This window comes from Apteryx mantelli, chromosome 4 (assembly GCF_036417845.1).
Source record: "Apteryx mantelli isolate bAptMan1 chromosome 4, bAptMan1.hap1, whole genome shotgun sequence".
In the NCBI taxonomy this organism is placed as follows: Eukaryota; Metazoa; Chordata; class Aves; order Apterygiformes; family Apterygidae; genus Apteryx; species Apteryx mantelli.
The window spans coordinates 46,016,243-46,032,870 of record NC_089981.1 but is presented as its reverse complement, the minus strand read 5'-3'; the positions used below and the strand labels follow the sequence as shown (position 1 = coordinate 46,032,870).

The window sequence follows — 16,628 nt, the reverse complement described above, 5'->3', positions numbered from 1 at the left end:
CCCACACGGTCCCCCACTAATATGGGTCAGCTAGGGGAAGTTGCTGGGTGCATTTTGGCCCTGTTTATCAGTGGAGCCTGCTTTCCAGATGGTTTGCACATATGGACTGGATGCTCCAGTTCTCAGTACCAGCCCTCAGTTCTGCAGGGTGTGATTCCATGCCAGGAGCAGGGGGAGCCAGGGTTGTGCAGAACAGCATGTGCTGGGCCAGCCTCAGGCTAGTGACTGTACGTCTGTTTGGGTCCTACTTCTTTACTGCTCTTCACCTTCCCTCTCCACCCCAGGGCAGCTATGGATATCTCACAGCTGTACTTGTTCCTGTTACGTACAGAATACCTGGAGCAGAGGATGAGTTTGCTGGCATCCCTCAGCCAGCAGGACACAGCGGTATGTGCAGTGATTACAGACTGGCCATACCTGCGAAACATCCTCTCAGGCAGCAGAACATAGATGTGTCCACATATGCCTCCTCCTCAGTCCCTCAATGACCCCCTGATGACTTATGTATTTCTGAGTCTGTAACCCAATCACTCCCCAGATGAAACTCGAAGGGTGGGAAAGAGATCAGGGTCAGACTGTAGACAGGAAATGGGAGGAGGTACTTATTTGGGTGTCTGCTCGTCGGACTGTCTGGACTGACAGGAGGCTGCTCTCTTGCCTAGTCAAGTCTGAACAGGGAGAATCCTTGGTGGTCTGCTTGCCTTTGTCTGGTAACTTGCTTCAGCAGCCACTCCACAGGCAAAGGATGCCCCACGCCCTGAGAGAAAGAGAAACGCAGAGCTCTGCAACAGAAAAGGAGGATGACGAATAATGGGCTTAAATTACAGTAAGGGAACTTCAAATTAGCCAGTAGGCAAAACCTTCCTGTAGTGGGCATAGTAAAGCCCTAGAAAAGATTTGATGGGGAAACTATGAAGTCTCCATCTCTGTGAGTTAAGATAAAGAGGATAACTGTCTGTCAGGACAGACACAGGTATAACTGAACTTGCCTTGGGGCAGGGGAATGGACTGGAAGCCCTCTCAAGATCCCTTAAACCTTCATCTCAATGACAGGCTGTGGTCAGGCAGAAGTCCAGGTTTTCTGGTTGCAAATACTTGTGGCTATGCAACGCTTTCCCTCCCTCCATAGGATAGCGCTGTTAGCATACCGGGGCAACTGGGACTTTATTAGTTGTGGGTTTGGTGTCCTTAGCAGGACAGAGGAAAAACAATTCAGTCTGTGTACGCTCAGCAGCCTCTCCATTGTCGTGGCTGGGCAGTGCGCCCACACACCCATGCCTAAGATGCTCCCTGGCAATGCTAGCCCTGGTGTATTCTGGGAAGCTCTGGGAAGCTACGGAGGAGCGCCGAAGCCAGGGCACAGAGCACAGAACAGGGCACAGCAGCTTGTGTCTCAGCTTGAAGATGTCCTGCCACACTGGGAGCTGGAAGGAAGCACCCTCAGCCAAAGAGACCTATCCAGACAGCAAAATAAGAGGTGCCAAACCAAAGACAGGAAGACAACATATACCACTAGCAAGAACAACACTGTATTAACTGATAAGATTCCTGCCTGAGTTTTAACCCCAGTATGTGCATGCAAAAGCCAGAGGCAGGACTCTGCACTATCCTCTCCTGAGGGGCCACATAGCCTAAGATGAGATCAAGCTGCCTTTAAGTTTAATTTGGATGGCAGTTCCTGCATGAACAGCTGCTGCCTTGTACCTTTTCTTGTGCAGGCTGTTCTGCAGCTGAGGAGGACCTTTTTCCCCCCTCTCCTCTTGCCAGGACATCTTCTAGACTGGAGCTGCACTGAAGAACTGCTTTGGGCAGCCGACATCTAGGCAACTCCCCTGAGTCCATGGGTGCTGTAAGTGGAGAGAGCAGTGCAGAGGGGCTGGCAAGTGAGCCCAAATGTGGCCCTGTGCCTTGAGCCAACTGGGACACTATCTGGTGACACACTTAGCAGGAGTCTGTCAGGCGTCAAGGCAAATGCATTTCTGGTTGTCAGATAAAAGAGGAGAAGAAGGGGGGAGGATTAGGGAGAAAGATTTAGGCTCCAGGCCAGCTAGGAGTAGCTTTTTGGCAGGCTGAAGTGTTTGAAGAGCAATGAGGGGACCAAAACTTAAAAGCAGAACCCAGGCAGCTCTCCTGCCTAGCTGTTTTTTTTCCCCATCTGAGCTGCAGCTTATCTCCCGCTGCCTGCATCATAGCTCAGGGAGCTCTGCTGCCACTGGCCAGGCAGGTTCGTGTCGCAAGTGTATGTGGGGACAGAGCAGGCAGGGGACAGCAGAGCATCCCCACACAGTTCCATTCAGTTCTCTTCAGACACTTCCTTTCCCTCCACACTGCTCCTCGCTCTGCTGGCAACTGCAGCCAGGCATAGCTGTGCGCAGCAGGCCCTCTGAGCAGCGCAGGCAGGAGAAGGGGACCTCTGAGGTGCAACTGATGGGAACAGCCATGCAAGAGGTGCTACACTGGACTTCCTTCCGCAGAAATGGCCCTCCTTCCTCTTCTCCTGTCATGTGACAAAGCTTGCTCTTTGCCGCAATGTTGTCAGCACCAGGCAGGAGCAGCAGGTATAGCCCCCTGTCAGCTTTTTGCTGTCATCACATTTGCCTTCTTGCCAGCTCTCTAGCACAGAGATGGTGCCATTCTTAGTAACACAGCTGGCACCTCTGTGATGCTGGCCATAACTCCTAAGGAACAACAGTCCAGCATCCTCCTCTCACTGAGCTCTAAATATGAATAAGCTCCAGAGGATCGGAATGAGACATCACTGCAGGAAAAAGCCCCGCAGCTGTCCTCCACCACTCTGGCTGTGCAGGGAGAGGAGAGGAGAGCAGAGACACGATCCCTCTAGCTCCATCCCGTCTGGTCCTTGCACGCTGGGGGTTCATTCCTTTTTGTGCTCTGTGTTGTGGGCCTGCGCATGCTTGTGTGGTGACAGTGCTAGACTTGGAAAGGCAGCCTCCCCAGACGGGGGGAAGCTGTCTGCATAGGTCTCTTTTTTTTGTCCTGTTCTTGCCGGAGTTTGACTCTCACATTGTGCATGTTTCAGAGCTGGAGAATGGAGTGTGGTCTCTGGGGCCCAAGCTCTGCTCCATCATGGTGAAACAGGAACAGAACCTGGCTCTAGACCTGCCTGAGTCCCAGCTAGCTGCCAGCTCTATACCAATGATGAACCTCAACCCTCTGCAGAGACTGCCAGCCCCGGAGGAGGTGAGCCCATCTAAGATCCACTGGGAACCAAGGCTCTAACAGAGCGGCACCCCAGGTGATGTGGACCCTGCCATGTCACTGCAGGGTCCTGCTAGGTGATTAAGCTGCTGGGCAGAAAAAGGAAGGTGATACAAAGCCAAAGCCCAAATATTGCATTTGTCATTCCCCTCTTGAAATGGCAGTTAGAACAGTACCAAACCTGATGCTGGTTAGAAATGTGTTCTTGATCCCTTGAGTGAAGGTACAAGGCAGCTTATCCTTCCAGAGAAAATGATGGAAGGAGGATTTTCTCCAGCTTTACAATCTGGGTTAAATACAAGCCTATTTCCTTGGCACAGAACCCAAAGGCTTTTAAGCTTGCACGTGCTGGAGGCCTGTCCCCTCCAATCTGCCGATATTTCTGTAGCCACTCTTAGCTTATTTTCATCAACTAGGGATTACATTCTGCCTGGGAGGACAGTGTCAATTAATTTGGTGCCAATGACCCTGCTGCTCCTGAGTACAGACCCCTTTTCTGCCACTATCTTTTTTTCATGGCCTTGGGCTTATCACACTTTTCTAAACTGCTCACTGGAAATGGTGGTCCCACTCCAGGTCCCACTTGCATTTGCCTATGAAGCAGCAGGACTATTATTTCTAAGAAGCAACAGGCCAAGTCTCTTGCTAATATCTAAGTTCTTAAAAAGTTTGTTTGTGTGAAGTAGACTCATTTTTGCCATTGGTATGTGGGAGGAAGCTGGGGCTCAGTTTGGCTGGCCTTGAGTTCAGCTGTGTTGGAAAGGAAGGTCTGCCCAGTGTCACACAGACCTGGACTATCTTGTAGCAGTTCTGTAGATAACATTAGAGCATCTCTGGGGTTCACTTCCTTTTTTCACTCATGCTGAGCTTCTTCCCTTTTAAACAACCATCCAAAACAAATGGGTACTTCCAGCCAAAACTGTGCACAAACTTCCTCTGTTATTTACACAGCTCGAACTTGCTGTGCCCTCGAAGCTCCACTGTGTGTGCTCGGCAGCTGTACCATGGCATTCTCTCAGCTGTGTTTACAGTCTGGGGCAGTTTGCAGTGTATCTGTTTAGTGTAAAAACTCCCCCAGCCTGTGGTGGGCTGGGGACTGGTGAGCCTGGGAGCTGAGGGGCAGCACAGCCTGGCTGGGAAGAAAAGTACTCTTTATTTAACTCTCAATCCCCTCCGATTGGAAACAGCTGCCTGGCGGCCCTGGTAAAAATCATGTGAGCAGGACAGGGGGGTTGTTCTTTTTCTATGCAAGCTCTATTTATACTCCCATATCTAATGAAGGCAGATCAAAGAGGGACTTCCCATGGTAATGCAGAGGGTGGTTTAAATTGCATTCTCTGGGTCTAGCAAGGGGAAAGTGGCCAAGGAAAACATGTGCATTGGTTGGCCGCATATCTGCCTGCCATTGCCTCTCTCTCAGCAAACGTGTGTTTGCACTTTGTGCACCCAGCAATGGAGACTTTGTGGGGGTTATGTTTGGACTTCTGGTTGCTGCTCTGTGCAGTGGGAGGTGGGCTCTGGGGCAAAGCTGTGAGATGGGGCAGAACAGAGAGTAGGGAGCAGCAGCTATGAGCAGAGCTAGTGGGAGCCCTATAGGCAGGGCAGGTATGTGACAGTGCCCAAGAGTTCCTTCTGCTTCTCTCCACAGACTCCTGTAGAAATGACTCCAGCACCTGTGATCAAAGCTGAGCCCAAAGAGGTGAACCAATTTCTAAATGTACCTGCAGGTAAGAAGACAGAACTTGCTGGTTGACAGACATCCCTCTAAATTACCAAGATCATTCCTACAAAGGGAGGAGAAACAATATCTGAGAACAGAGCCATGCATACAAGGTGATACTGAGGTACAGACTAGCAGAGGAGTAAGCACTGTTCCAGCTCAGATCAGTGTCTGTACCAACAGCCACGCACAGGGTTGTTCAGACAGGGACTCCCAGGCAAAACAGGCTACCTCAGAGCTGGAAATATGCAAAAGTGCCTTTAAAATCCTCACAAGGACCTTGTTGTTATCCAAAAAAAAAAAACATTTGAAAGTCAGGAAATTCAGTATCCAGTTTAATTTGAAAGAAACCCAAGCATCTGCTGATGCACAAATAAAAGCACTATAGGAACTCCCACTCTGCTCCTGAGAGATGCTCCTTGGGCATATTCACACCTCCATTAAGACTCCCAGGGCTCTCTGATACAAAGTGGGGACGGTTTTCAAGTGCTTGGCAACCAACTGAGTGACCAGAGCCCCTTGAGTCAAGTGTGCTGGCAAGTGTGTGAGCCCTGTGGTGCTTTTGGAAGAGCTCTTCTCTTACAGAGCTTTCTAAGCATGTGAACAGGCTATGGAGCAAAACACCATAGGCTTTGTACTCTATTTTGATTGACATTGCGGTATCTCACTGCTTTGTGTCTTTAGTGTCTTGGCAAAGCCCCTGCCAGTTCTCTGACTCCTGCAGTTCCTAGTTCAGCACATTTGAAGTCAGCCTCACCTCTGTCTTGGACAAAGCTCAGCCCAGCCTTGTTCTCTGACCACCCCTCTTGTGAGGCTCATCACCTTCTCCTTTCAGTTCTGTTTTATGGCAGTGCCTTTCCCTGTTGCTATTCCCAGCCCTACGCCTGTCACAAGAGGCTGACATGATAGCAATTGACTTGATCTCCTTATTTCTCAGTAGATGACCTGGTACAGATGCCTCCAACTCCCCCCAGCAGCCACGGCAGTGACAGCGACGGATCCCAGAGCCCCCGCTCCCTGCCTCCCTCCAGCCCAGCCCGACCCGCTGCTCGCTCTTCTACTGCCATCTCCTCCTCACCTCTCCTCACAGCACCACATGTAAGGAGGCAGCAGGACATCACTGAGACATAGGGGTCCTTCATGCTCAGAGTGGGCAGGAGGCTTTCTGAGGCTCATGTGGGGGATCCTGTCCCTGTTAAGGTCTCCATACTGAAATGTCCTGGCAAAGCAATGTGATATCCTAGCATGAGGGTGTGGGGACAGTGTGGTGTTCACAGGAGTCAGGAGAGGCCCGATGAGTCTTGAACAATGCCTACCAGTGGCTGCCTTGTTTTAGTAAGTACTGTCTTTCATCCCATACTTTGGGAAGTGGCCTATGCACTGGGGGACTCTTTCAGGAGATTAATGGAAGAAAAAGAAATAACCAACAGTTCCCATAACCAGACCATGTTTTAACCTTTGCCCAAAGGTCTTTGGCAGGGTGCTGCAGCACAAGCGTCTAGCCAGCCACACCATGAGGGAGCAGATGCCCTTCCAGGTAAAGAGGAAGGCAGCTGATGAGTTGTGCAGCAGCTGGAGGCTGAGAGCAGGGAAGAGCACTGCCTATTTGTTGTCTGATCTGTTTTTACTGAGCCCCCAGCTGCTTTGCAAGGCTGTAAGGAGGACCACTGGGATGGGACTCCTTGCTGACACTGATAGCTGCTCCCTATGTATTTCAGAAGTTACAAGGGACCTCTGGCCCTCTGCTCTTGACTGAAGAGGAGAAACGCACCTTGATTGCTGAGGGCTACCCCATTCCTACCAAGCTGCCCCTCACCAAAGCGGAGGAGAAAGCACTGAAGAGGGTCAGGAGGAAAATCAAGAACAAGGTGACTGTTGCCCAAATACATGCAGTTCCCATGATCTCAGAGCATCCTCAGCCAACCAGTGCTATAGTTTCCCTAAGGTGTGGTGCAGCTCAGGGGGATGGGACCCTGCCTTTAGTACACTGGCAAGACCTCCCAGCCTTCAGGAATGCTTGCTGTGGGGTGAGGCTCTGCACACAGCTGGATCTGAGGAGTCTGCCTTCTAGCCAGGCTCCTCAGAGTGCATGGCCCCAGTGGAGGGAGACAAGAGTCACTGCATGATGGAGGACATGAGTGATTCATGGAGTTCATTAGCCAGGCAGAGGCTGTAAGATTTTAAGACTGATTAGCAATCATCCCATGGGAGAACTGTTGAGACCCTGGATTAGTCACCTGGTGACTCAGAAGTGGTCTGGGGCAGAATCTGCCTAGATGGCCACAGCCATTACCCATGTGAGTCAGACAAGGTCAGAACAACCTCAGGGATGCTCTCAGCAGCAAGGGGTTCAGGCATACTCCAAAAAACAGTTGTGACCTACAAGCCAAAGAGGACTACATGACTGCAGTTTCCATCCCTCCCAGTTTTGGCCTGGAAACCAGTAGGAATGGGAAACTGGGAGGTTACTTCCCCGTTTACTTCAGGGTACTATGTGTACAGGGAACAGACAAGATGAGGGACCCACAAGGCAGTGTCTTGAGACTTATGATACTGACTTTCTAATGGCTCCCCCCCTTCACAGATCTCTGCTCAAGAGAGTCGCAGGAAGAAGAAGGAATATGTGGAGTGTCTAGAGAAAAAGTAAGTGTCATCTTCTCAGAATTACCTTTGAAAAAGGAGCCCTGTCCCTTCTCAGCCCCCGCTTTCTAGTGCTTTTGGCTCTGATAGCTCTTTTGGTCCCATTTAGCTGTAATTATTCTTCCCCACTGCATCTCAGCTCAAAAGTGGCTTAGTCAGGGTCAAGGCTCCCTCTGCCATTCCCAGTATGGTACAAGGATGGTTCCAAACCCTCTGCTCCCAGTGGCAGTAGCACTGCAGCACTGGAGTTGACTTTGAGAACCTCTCTTTATCAAGGCTATGAAGTTTAAAATGCCAGTGGAGCAGCAGGGATCTCAGCTGTCTCCTTGTGAGACTCAGCACCTGATCCTGTCCTGGGACAACCAGTTGGAAGTGTTCAGCAGACACTGGACTTGCAAGGGGACTGCAGAGAAAGAAGCTTCTTTTCAACACACTACTGATTTGCTCAAAGAGTATGATTCCTTGCAAATCTGGCTGCACAGAAGTTTGGTTTGGGATCCTGCCCCGACTCCCCTCCCTCCTAGAAATCCTCTTGCAGGATGAAGATTGCTCTAGAAACCTTGTGTTTCTGACTGCTTAGTTTGGCTGATCTCCTGCTGAACACAGGCCATTTTGGCTCCTGGCAAGGTGGGACTTTGGATAAGAGTCATGTTTCCCCACTGGAAGTTTCTCCTATTTTGCATGTGCCATAGGGTACAGGCCATTTCAGGGCACTGAACACAGCTTTCTCCCCTCACTCTGTGAGGGTGGACACAAACGTTTGACAGCAAGAAAAACCTTGTGCTATAGTTATTCCCCACAGTCACTTCCATTCCATCCTGCCCTGCCTGATCTTTGGTTTTCTGCTTGCAACCCTCAGTTCCTGCCTGTATGGCAGATGCAAGCCTAAGGTGACATCACCTGACACTAACAGGGTAGAAAATAACCCTTGAGGGCCTTATCCTGGGATCCTCTCTGTACTAGCAGCCCCCCGACACAAGAGTCTCTCCAGTGGGCTTTTCCAGCAAAGAAGCATGCAGGGATCTAGATGCAAACTCACATTTCTGTTTAAATACCATGTTCTTCCCTGTTTATTAATACCACCTGAGAGCAGCAAAATGGAAAGTTGGGGAAAAAAAACAACCCAAAAACCCAACCTTAATTAACTCTTTTCCCTGATGCTATTTGTTTATCTTGTCTAAGTGCACAGAAATGCCAAATGAAAACAGATGACTCAAGGCACCATCAAGTTCTCATGCCATTCCATAAGTGGCTCCTTGGTGTGCATGTGTGTCCAGGCGTGGGAGCACATCACCTCCTCCTGGTGGCTCACATTGAGGCCCATATCCTGCAAGCTGGGGCCCGGGGATCTGACTGGCCTCACTCGAGTGGCAGCTCAGGGGCTTTCTGTGCTGGGGCCTCTTCCCCACATGCAGCTGTAGTGCCTGTATGTACTCAGCACTTCGTTACACTAGTGCATTGCTGTGACAGTTGACTTTCAAACAATGACAGGTTAAAATGTGAACCAAAAGCAGCATTCAGTAGTTTTCTTTAATGCAACAAGCCTTTGGTCAACTTGACTTTCTGTAAGAGCTGGTTTGTACAAAATTTGCATTTGGGCACTTGACCATTCAGTTTGAAACCTTCATTGTATGATCAGTTTTTATGTGGAACTCCTGGTTTGGAGGCTGTACTGGAAACCTCCCACATGATCAGTTGTGTCCTTGGATGCTCATCTTCCTCCAGTCCTGGAGATAACCCCTTCCACTGTCCCAAATGCAGCATAACCATTCTTCTCCAAGAAAGGGTGGGAGGGAGCCTGCAGGTTCTCTGCTGCCCTCAAGTGCCTACAGTCAAAGCTGGCCCAGCATTTGCACAGAAGTGCCTGATTTTCACGTGCAAGGTGCACAGCCAGGGCAGGTTTTCCATTTGAGTAGGAGAGGTCTGGATTTGTCCCCCTGTTCATTTCCCACGCTCACTAGGGGGTTTTGGAAGTGATGGAAATGCCTGTGTAGCTTTGGGTCCATCCTGACTTATCCTGCATGTAACCCAGTGCTAATGGCTCTTCCAGTCCTAGTGAGAGCCAGAACAAAGGCCTGTGCGTGCACTGTTGTACATAATGAATTCCACCTGCAATCTCATCTCTGATCTGTTTGGCTGACTGCAGACAGACAGGTCATGAACACTGGGCTCCAGGACCATATCTGCAGATTATGGATGAGGCTGCTGAGCCTCCACAACCCAAGAGAGGCAAGAACTAATTTGCTTCATCTTTCTGGCCTTCAGAACTAACTGGCTGTGGGTTTTATCCCTGCAGGGTTGAGACATACACGACAGAAAACAATGAACTCTGGAAAAAAGTGGAGACCTTAGAAAATGCAAACAGGTGAGTGGGGTCAAACTTTGTGGGTTGTGTGGGCAGGAAGGGAGGCCAGGGGAGCGTGCGGGCAGGATGGTGAGAAGAGCAAGGCAGTTCTCCCCCATCTTCTGGCAGGACGGGCACTGCTCGGCAAGGCGCTGGTTTTCGGCCCGTGGCAGCAGCAAGGCAGCTGGGTTTGGTTAGCAAGCCTGGAATGTTTGTGTTGGGACAGCCAGGCCACGCCGCAGTGAGAGGAGGGAGGGAAGGGGTTTTTTTGCATCTCTTCCTCCTTCTCCCTGCAGCCCTTTGGGCTCCTGCTGCCCTCCCCACAGCTCTCCGGGCCTTTGGCTGTCTCCAGGGCAGCTGCACTGAGGGAGGCCCCTAACACCAGCCTCTCAGACCTGCTGTTTCAGCTCTCAGGCTCTTGGAGGAAGACAAGGCCCTGGGCACAATGTGGCTGTTTTGGGTTCCCCTGAAGAAAGAACTGAACAGACTTGGCAGATATGAGGAAAGTGCCTTCCTCTAATAGGGGTAGAGATACCAGCTCTTACATAATCCAAGGCGGCTCCCTCTACATCTGAAACCAGTGGGAACCCTGCAACTCCCCAGTCCTTGGCCTGCCTCTTCCCCTTACAAAGGAAGCCTGGAGGATCTCACTCCCATCTGCTGCTGTTGCTGCTCACCCAAAAGGAGCAAGCTGCTCCTGCAGCCCCAAAGCAGACCTCTGGCTCCCTCGCCTGAGAATCTAGTGAGCGCTTGTGCTCCCACTATGCAGACTGATTGCCAGGCGAATTTGCTTCTTTGGAAGCAAGTAAGGAAGACTCCTGCCCCTGCACTGGGAATGGCTGCAGAAGTTGGAGGAGGGCCCAGCTCTTGCTGGGTATGGTAGGTTTGAGCAAGGGCAAGATCAGCTGCAGGGGTGGTGAGAGGGAAGCCCATTTTCATAGCCCCATTTCTACCACCCTGCCAGCTCTGATCAAAGGAAAGAAATACAGTCAGGGAGCCAGTTCCCTCTCCGCCCCCCAACCCTTTCTTGCTGCTAGAGCTTGCAAGGGGCTGCAGAGCACTCCCTGAGGGTCTGTTACACACCTTTCCTCTTTTTCATGACATGAGTGCTCTGACCCCAGCTTCCAGGCCAGATGCTGTTCCTAGGACCCCAGGGCTGTCAGGCAGGGCCTTGGCGAGGCGTGTGGGTGGCTGGAGCCTGCCATCTGCCGGAGACATCACCACCCAGCTTTGCTCACAGGGCATGGCCTGCCTCCCCGACTTCGCTAAGAGCACAAGCAGCACAGGCAGCCCCCAGTGTCAAAAAGCACGAGCCCCACCCTGCAAAATCAGGAGATTGGCCTTAAAAGCCAGGAGATTTTTTTTTCAAAATACACACTGTGTTCTTTCTAGCTGGGTTTGGTTTCTGAGTGCTGCCAGGGGGACTCTCTGTGCTTCTCTCCGTATGTACAAGGAGCAGAAGGGGATTTGGAAAGAGACAAAGCGGGGATTCTCCTGTGACTTCCTGGCTCTGGGACCTGGCATTTTATAAAAGCTTCAACATATTTGTATAAAACAGCCAACACTCCCAGGAGGAAACATTCAGTAGTCTGTATTTCAGTAATCTGGGGCCCTTGGGAACTGTGTGCTCTGTAGTTAGTCTCCATTGTCCCAGATTTCTTCACCAGCCCAGCAAAAGGTTCGTCTGCTCTTAGTAACACACCTACCACTGTTCTGTGTTTCTGTGTGCACATGCCTGTGTTCATTTAAATGGGGCAGAGAGACCTTTGCATGCATTCCAGCCAGGCCAGCCAGAGGATGAATTAATTTCTGAACTCAGCATTTGGCTTTGCCCACGTCCCTCTGCAGAGTTTGCCAAGAGTGAAGAAGCTGGAGGGGATCAAAACTGTTTTTTGTTTCTCTCTCCACCATATGGTTCGGGGGACAGGTCAAACTACAGAGCATGTGCCTCTGAGTGGAGTGGGAGCAGACAGGCCTCTATGCTTTGTCTGACCCTGACTGCAAAGTTCAGCCTCCATCCCAGAGCTTGTTTTTCATGGTAGCCCATCCCTCCATTGCTTTGGGAAATGATTGACTGGACTTTGAGGCACCCAGGAATCCTAAACGAATGGGACATCCATACCAATGGTAGCTGTAATGAAGGTTGTGTCGGGTGTACCAGTGAGGAGACTGTGAAAGAAGGTGATGCAGGAGGTTACCATGGCACCTCACAGGGTATTTCTCCCCCAGTTCCTGCACAATTCATATCTCAAATTCACTCTTTTTTGTTTTGTGCTTCCCAAGCCTGTTTGGTGGGAGAACTTGGACAAGACAGAACAATGGGAAGAGATGTATTATTACAAGAAGTGAAAACCGGGTTAAAGCAGGAAGGGGTCAGTGGTATTCTTGCATCTCTCACTGCCTGTTACCTCTTTATCAAGTTTCAATTTTGTTTTTTTCCTATCCCAGGACTCTGCTTCAGCAGTTACAGAAGCTGCAGGCTCTGGTGACTGGGAAAGTCTCCAGACCTTACAAAATGGCTTCCACACAGACTGGGACCTGCCTAATGGTATGGGCTTCATTTTCTTCCTTGTTTATTGGGCGTGCTTCCCCAGAAGACTTTGTCCAATTGCCTGTCTCTGCCCTCTTTCCCTCCATAGCCCCACCTGTTATAGCTGCTCTCTCTTTTTGTGTTAGAGTGATCAGAATTGGGCTCTGTGTTATACAGTGAGTGCTGTCAGTTGTTTATGCAGCAGCATTAGAATAATATCCGCATTTTCACTATCTTGTTCTTTGGGCAAAAGATCACTTGGTTTGCTTTTCATTAGCTATTGGAGATTCAGCAAAAAATCTTTAGTGAGCTCCCATCATAACGGGTAGATTTTTCTTTTGCTGAGTTGGTAATGCTTAATGTTTACCTCAGCAGGGTGGACGAACTGTTCGAGTATTCCTCCCAGTGGGCATTACCTTGTGTTTATCAGCAAGAAATGGCATCTGCTCTTGCTCTGCCTGCACATCAGGCTTTGTTAAATCAAGCTGGAATTCTTCCTGTTTGCTCTCTTGACTAACCAAAATGATTTGGGGTCATCTGTTGGTTTTGATAATCCCTGCTTGCCTCTCATTTCTCATCGTGGAGGATCATAGTTAAGCAATCTTGGCTTCACTGTGGAGCTTTAGGGCATGCCAGTCTGTGGCCATAAGAGTCGATTGTTTATTCTTCATCTTATTTTTTGCCTGGGGAATATTTTCTGACCCATGATAAAAATAACACTCCAACCCTGTGATGTCTTTGAAGGATTGTCATGATAGCTGTTTGTGACAACTTTTTCAAAGCTATCTAGTCATTTAGTTATCACTTCTATGCTGGTAACAGTGATGAAATACAGACAGCTGGTGAGATGTTTGCTCCAGCTTCTCAGCACCCCCAGTGTCCTGAGAACTTACTGGTTCAGTCTTGGTTCAGTCAGTTTCCTTGGTTCCAGAGCCCCAGCTCTGTAATCCCCAGCACTTTCTGTTTTCAAAATCTGCTCAAACTTTTGTTACTCTTTGCTGCCACCATGTCAGAACAGATTTTAATGAGAGACTGTCTTTTCTGCTGGCTGCTCTATTGCTTCATTCCCAAGTTCTTTCCACGTTTTTGGGTGTGACCTAGCTGGGCCCAGTGACTCATTGCTCCTTAATGCAGCAACTCATCAGAGCACCCCTGGCTACAGCAGTTCTTCATCACTATTACCTGGAATGAGCAAATCCAGGAGAGGTACCTTCCAGATATCTCCTGTGCTATGGGCTGATAAAATACCTAATTTAGCTTCCCAGCAATGTCTTATCTCTCCTTGCTGCTCCCTTCATTCCACAGCATCCCAGCCCACACAGCAACTCTCTCACAGGCTTCTGAGCTTTGAAGCATTTCAAGAATTTGTGATTTGCTTTTCTCTTTGGTCAGTTCCTCTCATAGGCCTCCTAGTTCCCATTGTCCATTTCTTCTCCAAATAGAGCACTCCTTATCACAGCAGATATGTAGAATAACCATGCCTTGTGGCATGGGAGTGGAGCAGAGAACCCTTCCCTTCTATCTATATGTCATTCCTTGTGGATGTTTGTCCAACCAGTTCTTGAAGGTCTCCAGTGGTGGAGAATCCAGTGCTTTGCTATCTTATGCAGATAAAGCTTTCTTGATATCTCATCTGAATCTTCCTAGCAGCTGCTTAAGCCTATTATAACTTCTTCTACTCACTGTAAGAAGGATCAGTGTATCCTCCCTTTGTGCAGCTGCATTTTACATATTAGAAAACGATTGTTTTCAAGCAACTACCTTCAGTCTGCTCTACTAAATCATCACAGTTTCTTCAGTCTTCTCTTGTAGGCAGAGTTTCTGAATCACTGCTCATTCTCAGTTCTCTTTTTCAGGCTTTCTCCAATTGCCCCACATATTTTTGGAAATGCAGGGTCCCCAACTGGACAGAGTGTTCCACCCAAAGGCCTGTGCAGAGCCAGCCAGTCAGCCAAAAGGCTTGTTCATACACCCAAGGCTGAGGTTTGCCTTTTGCAGAGTGACACTGAGTTGTGTCCATCTTGTGCTCCCCTTTAACTCCCAGATGCTCTTCTGTAGAACAGCTGCCTGACCAGTTATTCACTGTCATGTTTCTTCTGTTAATTTGTCTTGCCACCTCTCAGGTCTCTGCGTTCATCTGTGTGGATCTGCCTGCTGTTCTCTTGGACACTCCTCCCCTTGGTCAAGATCATTTTGAATTTTAATCCTGACCAAAAGCCAGTCTGCTTGCAATCTATCCCATCTGCAGATTTGATACAGTCCATTGTCCAAGTCAGGCTTAAAAATGTTGACTCTTGCAAGAGCCACAACAGATCTCTTTGCTACTCCATCTGCAACATCCTGCCAGTTTGACTGTGAACCATTTGATAACTACTCTCTCAGGACTTATTTTTTGATGAATTTTGCATCCACCTGTCTGATTGGTTTTGCAGTAGTTTTGTCTAGATAAGTTTCTCTGGCTTTTTAAGGGGACATTATGTGAGATGGTCAAAAGCAGGGAGATGAACTGTGCTCATACTCAAACAAGGAGCTTTTGTTATGAAATGCTGTAGAACTTGAACCGGAACTGAATCAGAACAACATCACTCAAAGTTAACCTGAAACAAAGCAGAATAAAAACAATGAAGAGTTGCAAAGCCCCAGTGGAAAGCCTTGCTAAAGCAAGATATTATGTATACTGCTCTTTCCCTGCCCATAAAGCTGTTTTGTTTTAGAAGAGAAGAAAAGGCTTCATAGGGCTGTCCCCCCTTTCTGAAGGCTGTGTATTTGGCTGTGATTATTCAAAGCAACATCTATTCAGAGGGTTTTTTTTTCCCTTGTCTTCACAAGTTCTTTCTTGGGTAGAGGGCTTTCAATGCCTGTGTGCCTGATGTGATATGCATAGACAGCATCCATGCAGTCCGTGTTTAATTGACTTTAAAACCAGCCATGAAGAGGCTGGAAACTTAAACTCCTGCTTTGCATAGCATAGTATCACTGTGCTATTTTTTTGGTCTTCCATATCTTCTGGAATCCCCTGGTGGTTAATCTTATCTTGTTGTAACAGCTTCTGTGTGTTACTTAGACATGAGCTGAAAATAATTGCTTCATTGGTACACTAGAGCTGACTGTCTCAAAAAGCAATCAAGAAATGCTACTTGGATCCCTGTCCCCAGAGGTGACGTTTAGCCTGTTTATATATAAGTAGTAGAAATCACCAACAGATGCATTGCCTCTTTGGACTTTCTCAGGCTGAGCACTGAGCTGGAGACAGTTAGCATTATGCCACCCATGGCACATGGTAATTCAGGTAATAATGATTTGGCTGTGTATCATTTCTCATGTGTCCCCTCTTGCTCTCTACTGGTAGCTCCCTAGACTCTACAGAGCCCTTTATGATCACCACAGGCTTCTCATTATGAACCTTGACCATTAGGGTAGGATTTGCAGACAGGCAATGCCAGGTGCAGACTTACCAGAGGGAGATTTCCAGGGAGCTTTCCTCTGCCATTCTCCTTTTAGCACTGCCCAGCAGCCCTGACTGATCTGCCTGACAGCCAGAAGGCCCAAACACATGGCCCTACATACATGCAGATCAAATCTGCAACTGCTTCATAGCCATTCTCAGCACAAATGATAGGTTTGGCATATCTCCAAGGCTGCACGTGTGCTGCTTGCCTGGACTGCAGTACAGGTACTGCGCTGGCAGATGTGGGGGAGCCCTGTACAAATGTGTCCATGTCCTGAGCTGAAGTGATAGCCCCATGTCCATTCCTCTTTCAGATCAGGCCTGTGCCTGTCCCTGGGAATACCACCAGGCAACTTTTATTGTGCTCCCATGAGCAAAAAATCTGGGTACGCCCATCTTTTCTTTTTGCCAGGAATTTGCAGTCCCCTGGCTTTGTTGCAACTCTGTACCAAGCATGGAGATCACTGGAATTATTACTCTTGATCTAGCACTTACTTCTATTCAACCTTCAGCTGACAAGTCTGTTACCAGCAAGACCGTCTGGCATTGCTTAGGCTCACAGGATTGAAAAATTTTCAACTCACGAGAACAAGCAAGTCCTATTGTTGCCACTACCACTAGCCCACCACTGTAGCTGGCCCACCACTGTAGCTGGCAAGCATAAATTTAACCTTTTCCTTTGACATTCTGTTCATGTTGTCAGGTGTTGGGCTGCTGCAGTTTTGCT

The 16,628-nt window shown here is 49.0% G+C and overlaps 1 protein-coding gene across 3 annotated transcripts in view; it reads left to right on the top strand.

Annotated features, from left to right (window-relative positions):
* CREB3L1 (cAMP responsive element binding protein 3 like 1) overlaps nt 1–16,628 on the top strand; it is a 49,787-nt gene that overhangs the window by 29,178 nt on the left and 3,981 nt on the right. For 2 of the 3 annotated variants that reach the window (XM_067296413.1, XM_067296411.1), the window contains exons 3-9: nt 3,041–3,201; nt 4,868–4,946; nt 5,877–6,037; nt 6,658–6,807; nt 7,524–7,582; nt 9,876–9,944; nt 12,372–12,471. In XM_067296413.1, the coding sequence (XP_067152514.1) occupies nt 3,041–3,201; nt 4,868–4,946; nt 5,877–6,037; nt 6,658–6,807; nt 7,524–7,582; nt 9,876–9,944; nt 12,372–12,471 (779 nt within the window). The remainder of the gene's footprint in view (nt 1–3,040; nt 3,202–4,867; nt 4,947–5,876; nt 6,038–6,657; nt 6,808–7,523; nt 7,583–9,875; nt 9,945–12,371; nt 12,472–16,628) is intronic. The other variant, XM_067296412.1, reaches the window with a different exon arrangement.